The sequence below is a fragment of the Boleophthalmus pectinirostris genome, unplaced genomic scaffold (genome assembly GCF_026225935.1).
Source record: "Boleophthalmus pectinirostris isolate CB_2022bp ecotype Guang Dong unplaced genomic scaffold, ASM2622593v1 HiC_scaffold_13, whole genome shotgun sequence".
NCBI classification, from domain to species: Eukaryota; Metazoa; Chordata; class Actinopteri; order Gobiiformes; family Gobiidae; genus Boleophthalmus; species Boleophthalmus pectinirostris.
In genome coordinates this window covers 9,857,808-9,872,993 of record NW_026571036.1, presented here as the reverse complement: position 1 = coordinate 9,872,993, position 15,186 = coordinate 9,857,808, and the positions used below count along the sequence as shown (strand labels likewise).

At 37.8% G+C, this 15,186-nt stretch overlaps 1 protein-coding gene across 1 annotated transcript; it reads right to left on the bottom strand.

Annotated features, from left to right (window-relative positions):
* Window positions 1-1,548: 1,548 nt before the first annotated feature.
* taf1a (TATA box binding protein (TBP)-associated factor, RNA polymerase I, A) lies at window positions 1,549-10,939 on the bottom strand. The gene is made up of 11 exons (XM_020929347.2): window positions 10,721-10,939; window positions 10,004-10,164; window positions 9,767-9,927; window positions 8,201-8,314; window positions 7,919-8,117; window positions 6,176-6,297; window positions 5,780-5,938; window positions 4,005-4,071; window positions 3,293-3,407; window positions 2,330-2,484; window positions 1,549-2,255 (listed from the first exon to the last, which is right to left on the bottom strand). Exons 2-11 carry the CDS (start codon window positions 10,128-10,130, stop codon window positions 2,158-2,160), a joined length of 1,317 nt encoding a protein of 438 aa, XP_020785006.1. The 5' UTR covers window positions 10,131-10,164; window positions 10,721-10,939; the 3' UTR covers window positions 1,549-2,157.
* Window positions 10,940-15,186: the final 4,247 nt, after the last annotated feature.

The window sequence follows — 15,186 nt, the reverse complement described above, 5'->3', positions numbered from 1 at the left end:
CACAGTATAGACTATCCAGTCATCCATCCATTTTCTTTCGCTTATCTGGGGCCGGGTTGCGGGGGGAGCAGTCTAAGCACCCCAGACACTTCCTCCAGTTCCTCCAGGGGGACCCCAAAGCATTCCCAGGCCAGCCGAGAGACATAGTCCCTCCAGCATGTCCTGGATCTTCTCTAAAGCCCAGAAGCGATGAGCCCAGAACACCTCCCAGATGCCCGAGCCACCTCAGCTGCTCCTCTCGACGTGGAGGAGCAGCGGCTCTACTCCAAGCTCCTATAGACTCAGTATAGACTCAACCTGTCTATCACAAGGGAGACAAGCAGGTTACAGCACTAAGCTACATTACTATTCAGATCTGTGTCGCCCCTATATGCCTAAAGTCATACCATGGAACATTCCAGACAAAGCAAAAACATTGGCAACTTACAAGTACATATGGCAGTTTTTTGTTTTTTTTTAATTCTTACTCTTTTTTTTTTATACTATGAACCAGATATTTTGTGTTCTTAATAAAGATTGAACTGAATTAATCTGTGGATGTTTTTATGATCCTTTTGTTGTTGTGTTGTGCCGTCTTTTGATAAAGCATGTGATCCCCTGTCCCAAGACAAATTTCTTCCATGCGATACAATAAAGGATGATCTTATTTTATCTTAATTATCATGTAAAAGTGCTGTAACTCTTTGAAAGTTCCTTGAAATATAAAGTGCAATATAAATAAATGTATTATTATTATATGTCAATCAATATTTGAACCAAGCCCAGGATTCAAAGCGTGTTAAAATATTGTTCATGGCAGGACTTATTTTTGTACAACATTTAGGAAGTTATTTCAATCTACATTTGGAAATAAAGCAACATACATTAAGTTCATTTTTCATACAGTCATTATAGAAGCCAATTCCCTGTCACAGCTCCACCACAGCTGCTGGAGCGATCTGGGAATTCTGTGCACGTTTAAAAATTGTAATTCTCCGAGCGCACAGCCAGCGAAACTCAAGAGGGAGGGGTCACTGCGTTCTAAAGGAGTCCTGGCTCTGACCTTTTTCAAAATCAGGACTTGGGACTTTTTCATGGGTCTAATCACCTGCGCAGATGTTACCGGGTCATTAAGGTCCAGTCCACAGTGATCTGAAACAACGAATGGATTTCAAATATGCATGTGGTTCTTTACTTAAACTTACATTTAAAAATAATTAGCCCCCTGAAACTCTGTGGACTAAAACAACTTTCAGTCTTCATCCTAAACATAGAGGTATTTTAATTGTGTGTTCAAATGCCTGTGCACTGCCTTGGGCCAGGAGAGACTGTTTGTGTAGTTTGTGTCTGTTTTTATTACTATTTCTGATTTTTTCTGGACCCATCCTCTTTGACCAATTGTATGAACATTTATTTTGTCAGCTACAATTATTCACTTGACTCAGGAAGTTCAGTATGTGTAAACCACAGACAACCTTATTATTGTTGTAAAAAAAAAAAAGTGAGAAAGAAAACTACTATACAGATCATTGAAAGTATTTTATGACAAAAAATATATATATACATGCAGTTTCTGAAACAATATAATGTTTCAATGAATCTCCATTCTTGTTTTATGTTCATTTACAAATATCACAATCACTAAACAATAGCACCACATGGTGGTCAATCCTAATACTCCAGAGGCCAAAAAGGATGGACATTCCAATACAAATGAGGAAGAAGAAGAAGAAGAAGGGGCCCCTAACACCCGGGTCAGAGGCCGGTACCGGGCTGTGGGTCATTTGGTACCGGGCAGCGAAAGTGCGAACCTCGTGCAAATTGTGCCTCCTCCCGTGTTTCCCGCCCCTCTAAACCAGAACTAAAACCAGGACTAAACAAGAACTAAACCAGGTCTAAAACCAGGACTAAACAAGGTCTAAAACCAGGACTAAACAAGGTCTAAACCAGGTCAAAAACCAAGACTAAACCAGGACCAAAACAGGCTGCATTGACAGTATCGAACATAAAACTGGTCCGTGGCGCAAAAAAGGTTTTGGACCACTGCTCTAAAACATAAATAAAATGTGCAGTGGTTCGCACACACCCCAGGCTGTGCAGGTGAAGTTTGCATGTTGTCCCTCCCCTGAGTCTAAGCAGCTTTGAGGACTCTTCTTACTTATCTTCACTCTTTCAGACTCATCGGGAATTGGTCACAGATATTCTTGTAAACTTCCTCTGTGTAGTTTGTATCTCTCTCGTGGCTTCCTCCATGTCACAGTACCTCAGAGTCAGACCTGTGAAACAGCAGCACATCATTACAAACGTCATGTGCATAACCACCCCCCTCATAAGCCCACACTGCACTGACCAGGGCACAGCACTTTAGCCAGGGGGGCCTTGACTCTGCGCAGCTCGGGGTTTTCTCTCTGGTCCTGGGCAGCGTGGAAAATGGTGAAGTGCAGAGCGGGCCACCAGTCCATCCTCCCAAACATCACTTCAGATACAGTGTCTTCAAAGTCCTCTCTGTTTGAGACACAACACAGAGACACATAAGCAACATCAATATGCACAAGAACACAGCAGTAGGTTTGTTAAAAGTATCAAAAATCAGATACTTCTAGTGTTGAAACTCGATATTAATTTGGGCAAGTATCGATACAAAAAAGTTACATTCACAAGGACAGAAATTAACCTTTTCTGAATAGTTTTAGAATGATCTTAAAACCCATGGAACCTGCCTACACCACTGAGGGATTACACAGATATAAAACCACATGGCATTATAAAAGAAAGTACTATTATTTATGGTTAAAAATGGCATTCTACTGCAGGGGTGTCAAACTCAAATTTACAGAGGGCTAAAATCAAAAACTGTGACTAGGTCGTGGGCCAAACTAAATATTTATTGAAAAATCTGAACAACATTTGCATGTTTTCTCTTCTTTCGAGATGTGTAATGTTAAACCTTTTCTTATTTAAATAAATGTTTAATAATAGTTTTGCTTAAACATTGAATCCAGAACAAGCAAAATATAAAATAATAACAAAAATTTTAGTAAATAATGTCTCTATAGCCCATCTGTAGCCGGTGGGCAGCTCTAATACTATTTCATGTGATCTTGCGGACCAAATATAATTATATCCCGGGCCAAACTTGCCTCCCAGGCCTGAGTTTGACCTGTCTGTTCTACTGTCTAAAGAGTGTTTTTTATTGTCACCTCTGGTATAGGAATCGATATTGAGTATTGAATCTACTCCTTAGTATTGAAATAAAGTTTGAAATTGTAACAACACTACTCAGGAGGTATATTATAAATATTATTGGGATTACTCTGATTGTAGTTTTTCAATGATTGATTTTAGAGTCTTCCAGATTTCCAGGTTGTTCCTCCAGCAAGCGTAGTCCAGCATGTCCACAGTGACTTCCAAAGCCTTCCTTGTTTTGCCTACAAACACAAAACAATGAACAATGTTGATTTTATTAATATAATTTTTTTTTTTTATTAATTAAAGAGAGGGTATTACACTTCTGTGGGGTATTAATTGATCACACATAACATATTTTATCGATTTTTGTTGTTGTTTGTTTTGTTTTTGATGCTCTAAAACTCCCTTTTCCCTCCATACTAAGCCACCCCCCCTTCAGAGCGCTATCACAACACAATCAGTGTAAATCCTAATAATGAAACTACTGCACCATCAGATTTGTGAAGGTGCTGTGTACAGTTTTGTATCATGTTTTTGTAAATGGCCTTGAGGGAGCGTGGATGACGCAGGTTTGTGGGCTTAGTCTTTGACACAATCTCACAGCTAACCCTAAGGAAGGTTTGAATAGGGCCCAGGAGAGATCACTAGATTACTCAAACATGCCTGGATGACATAAAACCACTTCAGGCATGTTTTCAATGAGGGAACATTATAGCATGGTAGAAAGCTCCATCTTAAATGAACGAATGTCCGCTCTGAGACACTGGAAATTGCGTGTCTCGCCAAGAGCAAAATGTTACAACGCATCACTTGCGTAACCAGGATCTGAGTTTTACCTGACTCAAGCAGAAGAGAGCAGTACTCAGTCATCAGGGAATGGCTTGGGACTAAGGCATGGAGAATCTAAACCAGAAAATAAACAGGATTAATATTACAAATAAATCTTCAGAATTATCAGGAATCATAATCAAAAGAAAATTGAAATTGGGTTAAAATTATAATTAGTATGTATAGTATGTCATTTATTTTGCTATATGTAAATTTTTGTAAAGTCAATGTACATAAGCAACCATTATTTTTTGAAATTTGAAACTATGTAATGAATAGGGGTGGGTTAATGTAAGTTCTTTTTCTTCTGCTTTTCTGTTGTTTACATTGTATATGTAGTATGTGTATGATTATTGCTTCTCTCTTGGCACAAGCTCTAAATAAAACTAATCAAATTAATAATGTATGGCTGCAGCAATTAATGCGAATGTGACTATTTGACTAATAATCTAAATTGTTTCTTAATAATCGTAAATGTTAACTGGGCTATATACCTTCTAAACCAGAAAGACAAAGACTTTTTTCAAGAAACACAAAGACATTCGTAAATGAAATTGTCAAAAATGGATACTTGGATACAAATGGACCTCAGCCTTGTGGGGTTCTGCATGTATGTCCACGGTGAAATGTTCAGCAGTTACGATGGTGACACAATGCAGACATTAGCATACGCTGGCAAATAATTAATTTGATTATTTGAAAACTAAAAAAACTCAAATGGACAACAATGGATTTAAACAACAAATTTTCAGGAGTTTGTAATCATTGACACGGTTCATGGTCCTAAAACCCTGTGTCCTGTCAGTCATCGTATCATTGTTGCACTGTCTTTCTATGACCTCTTGTATATAACTGAGATTTGATATTTTTATTAATTATTTTCTTATTTTATTTTGACTTTTACATTTATATAGGAGAAAACACAATGACGTCATGTCCGCGGCGGCAGCCAAAAAGCGTCCGTATCAACAAGTTAACATAGTCAACAATTATCGGCGAGTTTTAACTTTTCAAAGTAATGTTTCTAATCCTCAACATTTGGGGACTTAGAGTAAGATGTTGAAGTCATGTCAAAACAATTAAATGCAAAATCTACTTCAAAATAAGACGGGTTATCTCATGACAGACATAAGCAACGCAACTGTCAACACAAATGAGCGGCCCCACGGCTTTTTGTCTACCAGTCACTGCGCACGTGCGGAAAAGCCGGATGTAAACAAAAACGTTTTCTCATATAATTATGCCTTATTTGACCTGTCTCTTGCTACCTTTTTTGCTATTTCTTCAGAATTTAGAATAATTATATTGTGATGTGTGAGCTACTGTGTCCAAATAATTTCCCTTGTGGATCAATAAAGTTTGTCTATTTAGGTGTTAGATTTTCAACAAAAAGGTGAGAGTGACCAATTAAAAAACGGTTGGCCAATGCTAACTAGTGTGTGACTGTAATTTTACTAGAGAGAGACTTGCTTACCAGTACAAATCAGATCACCTGTTGAAGATTCAATCAGATTTACGCCTAGATTGTGTTAATACAAGGCTCATATTTAAGTGTAACTCGAGTAACAGAGCCTCGGACAGAGCAGTGCCGACAGTTCACACCCCCAGAGAATGTTCATCATCATTTTTATCAATAACAAACTTAATTCAGAAATCTTCTCTAAATATAAATGTATTAAAAAATGTGAATGTAAAATAGAAATAATTGTCCAAATCGCCCACTGCTAAAATAATAAGTCAGTTACTTGCAGCCTTATAGTACTGGTGAATAAGAGTGTAGTACTTTGAGCACTTTGAGGAGCTTCTTGGTTGTTGCGTCGTGTCTCTTCAGATATTGGTACAGATAGACATGTGCGTTTGGATTCGGAGGGAAGGAGTTGTCATAGGCGTACTCTTCCAGGACCCTCAGAGCCTCCTCCTGGTCATCGTAAAACTCCAACATCTGGGAAATTATTGTACACACAGGAATTAGACAACATACCAGGATAAAAAACGATGACTTTTATAGACTTTTTTTTTGATTGATTCATGCATGCTTGAGTAATCCTATATTGTCCTGCATGTGTAATCTTGAAGTTGAAGTTCTTGTTGTCAGTTCTGCTGCTATACAGTATTGTTGATTTCAGATTTATGACATACACTTAAGCGATATGAATGTTAAAAAGTACCGCTCTCTTACCTCGACATAGCTCAATATAAAGGGATCCCACACGCCAGGGTTTTTAAAAATTTCCTTCAAATTCACTGAAGCCTGACGGAAATAGATGTGCATGGATTGAGTCGCAGCATTTTGTGCAAAATCTGGAAAAAAAATTAAATATATATAAATATATTATAACGTATACATACACTCATTCATTTAAATCCAAATGCTCAATCGTTCCCAGTGAAGCAATGTGTAGATTCTTACAGATGTCAGCAGGGGGCACTGTGATATCACGTGCTATCCTAAATGTTCACATTAATGTCTTACTAGAAGCAGAGATGGAAAGAGTACTGAAAAGTTGTACTTGATTAATAGTGTTACATGAATTTAAGTAAAAGTAAAAAGTAAGCATGAAAAATACAACTTAAAGTACTTTAGATTCCTCCCTTATGCAAAACTTTAAGAGCATATGAGGTTTTTATCTTTGACTTGATTTGCTGGGATAGTTCCAGTAGTAATTATTTATCGTAGTTTTACATAAGTTAAGTGACAGTTTGTGGGGGAAAAAAGGTTATAGTACAAAAATACAAGAAGTAGCCTAGTGGAGAGTTCTAAAAACTAACTACCGTATTTTCCGCACCACAGGCCGCGCTCATAAGCCTCCAACCCCATCAAAAAATGACTAGGCGCCCCGCAATCCAGAGTGCCCTATACACGAATCCACTCGGGTGTCCCATCATGACTTCAGTGAACTACAAAGCCACACCACCCACAGCGCACGCAAACACACACGGAGCAGACAGAGACCGTGCAGCGAAAAACACCCACAGCCACACTCATCACTCCACGCAGACGAGGAACGGAACAGAGGAACGAACCGAAAAAGCGAGTGCAATGTGCCACAACTGAACAACTGAGTCACTGTGAACACGCCAACAATCCAGCGGTCCCAGACAGCACCCTCCCTACACGCCACAACTGAACAAAGCCCAGAGCCACCATGAACGTGCCAAACAAAGTCCCACTGAACCATCGAACTGTTGTGTTTCGTTTGAAGTCCAGTGCAGTTTATTTGTGAAAAAGTTTGAAAACAGACCATTCTATGACAGTGCGCCTTATAATCCAGAGCGCCCTATGGACATCCAAAATGTAGGGACAATTGCAGGTTCATCCATACATTTTCTTCTGCTTATCCGGGGCTGGGTCGCAGGGGCAGAAATCTATGCAGGGACTCCCAGACTTCCTTCACCCCTAACACTTCCTCCACCCCGGACACTTCCTACAGCTCCTCCGGGGGAACACTGAGGCATCCGAGCTCCCCCCATGTGGTGCAATTGCAGGTGTTGTCATTTATCTTTATTTGTCTATTCCTAACTATTGTGTCATTTAAACAAGTTCTGGCTTTTGTTTACAGTATGATTGTGAGGTAACAGAACTGAAATTACCTCTGTCATATTTGCTGCCAGTGTCTAACCAGGAAGTCAAATTATAAATATTTGTAGGTATAGAAATGAGTCTTATATAGTCTGTGGCATATAGATGTAAGTGAAACAGCCATGGACTTGCTGTACTCAGTAACTCCTATGATTTTAAAATTAACTAATGCAAATTGTATACTAGAATCTAATCAAAAGTACAATTACACAATGCATCTACTTATTTACGTTAATGTGAGTATTTGAAATTAGTTACTTACATCCCTGACTACAAGAATCAGTAATAGTACTTCTCACAAAATTAAAAGTACTAGTAACACTGAATGAATACATTGAGTACCTTTGGTGGAAGTTCCTGCTTTTTTCTCACACCAGATGAAATAGTCCAGCAGACTCCTATAAGCCTTGATCAGTGTAGTTCTTTTAATCTGAGCTGTGGTCTCTTTTCCATATCTCCAAGTCTCTGCAACAGACAATGTGTTCTTGGCCTCTTGGAGATGACCCAACAGAAGCAGGTGAAACGACTGCTCCAAACACACCTGAAACATTTTACACAGACTCTCTTAGTTTACTAATTGTATTTAAAATCTAAATAATAATTTAATAACTAAAGACAATGTACCTTCAAATACTGCTTTACTCCGGAGTGTTTAATACGATCATAAATGTTGTTGTAATCCTCCAGTTTTGAGTTTGGGTGATGGTGAAGAATCTCAATGCCCATTCTCCAAATTAGCTGCAAGACAGTTACATAACACACATATAAACAGAGAGTTGAGGCAAAAACTTTTCTGATCAGACATGAGAGATGTGTTTGTCCTCTGATCCGAAGGTTGGTGGTTCGAATCTGGTTCTCGACATAAAACATCATTGGTGGAGCGGCCAGATAGAGCAATTCCAGCTCCCACAGATGAATGCTGTCATTGTGATGATGATATAGTGTATATAGCTCTATGCTCAGGCAAATACTCTTATGCGTAAGTTTGGTTCTTGTACAAATGATATAAAGTTGCTATTGTTTAAATCATATTGTACACCGTTGTACACAGCTCACTTTTGGACTAATTATAAAAAAGACAGTTGGCAAAGACTGCAGGTGGCCTACAATGACGCTTTATGGGTGCTTTTGAGGAGGCCACGATGGACGGGTGCAACTGAAATGTTTGTTACTGCACGAGTGAACACTTGGTAACTGCGCTCAGAATTTTAATGTACAGTTTTATCTTCAGACTGAACAAATCAAACAATGAAATAATAATGTCACTCACAAATTTGAGATCCGGTGCAATAAAATATCAGTCCAGTATGTGGAGACACTGGTATTGTTGTCTTTTAAAAACATAAATGTTTATTGTTTTGTAATGTCACTGTCCTTGTCTATTTTAAAAAAGGGCCATGAGTTCGGAATAAGGATGATGATGATGATTGTGTTCGTGGGCAGGTGGTTGTGAATAGGTGAGTGGTTCCTTGATGTAAAGTGCTTTGAGTGCCTTCAAGGTGGAAAATATAAAAATCGTGACCATACTGCTTTTCCTAGAATATCACACAGTTTTGCTCCATCTATCTTCAAGTAGAGGCCAAGTTTGAGGTCAAATCTGTGAAGAGGTGACCCCATTCACAGTAAGAATGCATCTTTTCCAAGGTATTTTTAAACATGAAAAACAGGTATGTTTAATGCCACGCTGTGTAAGCAAGTACTAGACCCTCTGTCAGAAAGGTTACATAGTGCAGCTTTAAAGTCAGCAGGTGTAGGACAAGAGAATGGAAATGGCACAGAAGATACTCTTTGCAACTAATATCATCAATGTTCCCTGGAGGGTAAAGCTAACTAGAAGAACTGGTCTATCTGAAGCTTTGTTAACTCAAGTTATACTTTAATCTGATCTTTGTTTTAACACAATCTGTTAGTCTGTTGTTTTTGGTTGTCTTGTCGTTCCTATGATAAATGTTCTTTAGAAAGTCAAGTTTATGCATCTTTGAAAAGGTGTATTTGCATTTTTATTCCACAGTCATTATATTAGTTGAAAATGATCTTAAAATGTCAATATTATCGTTTATCGCAATAAATTCTTGGTCAATTAATCGTCCAGCAAAATCTGTTATCGTTACAGGCCTAGTTGTAACTGCTGAACAGCTACATCAGTGACACAATGCACTGCAAAGTATCAACAGGAGAGGCTGATCCTACCTCTTTATGCTGCACTTCTCTATTATGAGTATTGTCTTCTAATATTTGCTGAAAGTATGCCATGTACTCTGCAGCTTCCTCCCATCTGTGGTGCAACATTGCTTCTCTGATCTGCTCCAGACACAACCTTGTGCTCTCGTGGAATCCAGTTTCATGTTTCTCTACAATAAGAAACATAAAATAAACATGGGTAAACGTATTAAGGATAAATCGTTGTATGATGGATTTGCTACTCACTCTTTAGCGAAGTACTTTTTGGTAGCGGTAGTTTTGCCTTCTTTGTGGATGCAGTGGAGTCTACAGAAAAAGAGTCACTTTCTGGTTCTGGTTCCAGCCTTTGGAGTTCATTATAAATGTCATCCATGGTGACTTCACAGTAGATTTGTTGAATTTCTAACCTAGAAAAACAGTCATGTACAATCAGATATAAAGATTGTTAAAGAGCACTACTTTTCTTTTGGAAGGACTGCCACCTGCTTGTCTTAGATGGAGCTCTGTTATTTGTTTAGCAATAAAACACCTGTAATTGATAATGAAAGCACACATAGATAATTTAATGCCATACTGTGGAATCTTGCAGGCTAAGATAAGAAGACAAGATAATCCTTTACGGGAGAAATTTGTCTTGGGACAGGGGATCACATGCTTTACCACAAAGACAAGACAAAACAGCAACATAAGCACCACACAAATCCTCCATAGTACATAAATAAATAAGAGCTAGTATGACCACAAGTGATAAACCAACAGGACCTTTGAGTCACTCTATACAGAAATGCCTTTCACAGTCTTGTATTTAATTAAAAAGACTGTGAAGACTAAGACTGAGTAATAACATCTCTGGTGGAGCCTCGAAAAAAGTTCCATAGTACGCATTGACCGTACTAAACAATATTTTAAGAGATTTAACGACATTTTCTTGCAAATACATAAAAGAACGAATGCGCTACTTGCCTTTTTGCATCGATTTTACTCCTTAGTTGGCAGAAGATGCTCCCTGTATTCACAATTTCAACTTGGCTAAACAACCTTTTCAACAAAAAATATCATAAAACAACCAAAACCAGTATATCCTTACATCCTAAAAAAATATTTGACTTGAATATTTATTTTAAGATAGATTTCTGAGCGGTACTTATAAACATGTGCAGTCCACAACACGGAAGTGAGAGTGATGCTGCATTGTGATTGGTTAAAAGAAACGGAAAAGGCGGGACATTTGGAACTTGTCAAAATAAAATGCACACGTAGACACATCTTGCGAAAGATAATATAATTTTATTTGTTTATTTTATTTATTTTTATATTTTTTTCAAGAAAATGGATGGCATACAATTCTTTTTCATGTGTTAAAATAAAATAAAAAGATAAAAAAGATAAAAAATAAAAATAAAATAAGGCAATCGATTATCCATTAGTTTCACGAGCTATCACCCAATATTTGATTATAAATGTCGATATTTTTCGACGTAAATTAGATCTTCATTAGGTATGGTGACCAGACGTCTCTATTTACCCGGGACAGTCCCAATTTTGAGCCCTGTGTTCCCTGTTCCAGCAGATTTACCCAAAACCATTGATTTGTCCCATTTGTTTTATACAAGAAATGTCTCAGGTGTTCCTATTTTTGACCAATTTTATACCTGCCAACAGTAAAGAGAGGGATAAATTGTAATTTGTTTAGGTACAATGCAGAAAAGATGCTGAAAAATAGTAAGTAAAAGGGGCCAAAGTGACTCATGTTTGCCATAAATGAACCTAGTGCATAACAATTTTCCTTAATTGCGCGCTCGTTTTACACTTGTATTATTACAAACCACCACAAATCGGGGGTGTCTCAGTTTTAACTTTTGAAAATGTGATCCACCTATCATTTTGACAGTTCGTGTTTTTGCGTTAACAGTGAAGTGTGTCCGCCTCTACGCCCAAAGCTTCGTGAATAGGCCGCGTGCTGACGTGTCTCCCTCCCCTGCTCTCCACTTCTCCACTACACTACAGCAGCCCAATCAACATTCACACACACACACAAGTGCCAACATGGCAGCAAAATACATCTACCAAAACGGATTTTTATTACTTTTATTTAATTTTATATCAACAGCGGCCTTGGAAAAGCGATTCTCTGACTTGAAGCGATGCGCGGACGAGGAATGCAGCAGTAAGTTTGGCTCTTCCCAGACTTCCACCAGGATGCATCTCCCCATCTCTCCAAGAGCTAGCCATAAACCCTTATCTTTTCAGCTTTTACTGATCGATAATCGCGTGCTGATTCAACCTTTGTCGTGGCAATGATGCTGTTTACTTCTGTGATGCTTGGATGGATGCTGCCAGTGTTTTATTGGCAATATTTACTTGTCTTGGGGGCATTTTACGCGCATATTGTGTTGGCCGGTTGCCTGGCATTTTCGGCCTGTAATCTTTCTATGCTGCCCCAAGCTAGCGTTAGCCACAATTAGCTATACAACCCCCCAGTTTGACCCCATCTGACAATTGTTTACCTTTGCTGAGGTCATACTGGTTACCTCCATTGTTTTTCATTATTCACCTCTTCTGCTTACAGTCTGCATTGGAAAACTCTTCTCTTAAGGCAATGAAACTATTCTAACTTAGAGATTTCCATGGTTAAAACAATTTGAGAGATAAAATATGCTATACAAAATAAACTTTGATTGGAACTTGGAATAACACGTTCTGAAAAAAGTACTATTCACGAAAAAGTACTGAAAATACTGCTAAAACTGGAAATGTGTCTACTCAGGCAACTACTACTTTACTATAACTATCTAATGCCACACATTATAACAGCTGACAACAATATAGACATTTTTTTTTGACATTTTACAAATCCATTCTCAATATTTCTTAACTCAAAACGTCAAAAAAACATACATACCACCACATTTTAAAATTAATTGGGTTAGATTCTACTAAAACTTCTGTATATGCCAAAACAAATAAATGTATACATGTTCAGATTTACCTTGATTTGAGCAAACAGCCTGCAGTGAAGGTTTGGTTCAGCCAATTCCCTTTGCATTTTCTGATAAAGAAACAAATGGGCTGAGTATTATTAAGAATTTGCCGATACGATACATATCTCAGTACAGTGTGCTTTCAATTCCATACTATATTTCAAATCGATTCAATACCATTCAATAAAAATAATGTTTAAATTATGGCTGTGATACTAAATGTCTTTGTTAAACCACTTCTTGTGTGAAGTGAATATGAAACACACGCACATTTTAATCATAAAAAAACTGTGAAAATGTCAAATATGTTCCATAAAAGAGTTTCCTTCCACTAAACAAGCTACAAAACTGTAGCGCTGTAACAAATTACAAAATACAAAATACTCTTGGTGATATATCGATACAGCAGCCCATGATATCAGTACAGTATATCGCATTATACGATACGATATATACATATTTCAATATTTTTGCACACAACTATCTGAGATTATGTTGGACTCTTTTGTAATTTATTGATGCGTTATTATAGAGGGTTTACACACAATAAAAAACTAAATTGACAAAATAAAATTAGCCATTATTTAAAGGTCATGTTTTGTGTTTCCCATAGTGCTGTTGGTCCGTGGCAAAGCCTTGGATGATTTCCGTGGACCAGATTGTAGATTTCTTTCTTTTAAGAAATCAGAAACAATTTATGTTTACTACAAACTGGCTGGCAGAAGGGCAGACATGTGGGCTGGAAGTGTGAGTATCTGCTGTGTGAATTTAACTGTTTTAACATGCAAGTTATAGGCTATGTAATAATGATTTGTTTTTAATGTTTTCTGTTTTAGGTTGGAAGTAGCTTTGGCTATTTCCCTAAAGATCTACTAGCAATAAACCACATTTATACAGACAAAGAATTTGAAGTTCCAGCTGAGGTAGGGATCAAACACACATAAGCTTAAGCACCTTTTTCTTGACAGAATTAGAGTTGGTATGTTGTAAAGAACTGATTGTTCCATAATATGATAACAAAAGTAAAGTTAATGTTAAGATAATGCACCTTCAGACTACATTTCAAAACTTTTAGCCTTTCAGTAATGTGTAGCATGTTAAAATTCACTAGTTCAAATGTTAAATTGATAAACAGAAGCTTTAAGGACATAAAAATTGTTTCATGTGGAGAAACACCTATCCACAACTTGTGCCTTTTTTTTTCAGGAAACAGATTTTGTCTGTTTTGATACTGGATTTGATAAATTTCAAAGCTATGATGTGGACCATCTGTTGAGCTTTCTAAAGGAGGGCAGTAAAGATCCAAGCAATATTACATCATCCCCAGTCTCGCAGTCTATACAAACAGATACAAAACCACCAGAGGAGAACAATAATAATGTCCCACAAGAGCAGAACATGTCCCCAAATGAGACCGAAATAGAGACAGAATTATCCCCTTCTGAAATGCAAGTAACACCCGACACTAGAGTTAAGGGAAGTGAGAGTGAGCAGCTGACATTGCAAGACCCTGTTGTTGAAGAAGTTGTAGAGGAAGTCTATGAAACCAAAGAGGAGTCATTCCAACAACAACCAGAAGATAATTCTCACAAGGAAGATGTTCATGATCCAGAACCGCATGTTACGCCATCTGAAAATACACAAATTCCTGAACTAACGACCAGCTACGGTACGACTTTTGACGCTGTTGTTACAGAGGAAACGACCACTGCGAAAACAACTCCAGAAGAAGTTTTAGAAGAAGAACCAGAAATTAAACCGCCATTGTTGCTAGAAAATGATGTTAAGTCTGGAGGTGCTTTGGTTGAAAAACAAGATGACCAAGCGACGGATGAAAGCATGTGGTCGTCAATCGGCGATGCAGTTTTTTCGGTCGTAACGGGAGGACAAACTATGCACTTAGCTGATGTGAGCTCAGATGAAGATGAGGATGATGAAGACGACGACGTTGTACCACCTCCTAAAACTTTTGAGGAAATTAAAGCTGACAAACAACCACTTGATGTTAAAATGCCAGTGGAGGCTCCAAATTTGACATTGAAACCAGAAGATGAACAAGAAATTGCGAGTGAACAGTTGCAAGAAGTAGATGAAACAAAAGTAGAAAATACCAAGACTGAAAAACTTATATTTGAAACCGAAGGTCAGATGATTGGCCCTGATGGAACCTCTTGGAAAATTGTAGAAGTTGCAGCTCCAAGTAATACAGAAGAAAAGGAGGAGCCCAAACAAGATGAACCTTTGCCAACTCAAGAAAACGATAACCTTCTGGATCAAAATCTTGAAACGCAAGATGATAAAGCAAATTTGGGCGTCGGTGAAATCAGAGCTGAATTGAAAGTAATTAGTGACACTGCAAAACCCCAAGAAAGTCGAGATATAGTAACACCAGAAGAGCGTTCAGAAGAAAATGCAATAAAATTAGAAGTTGAGACAAGTTCACGTGAA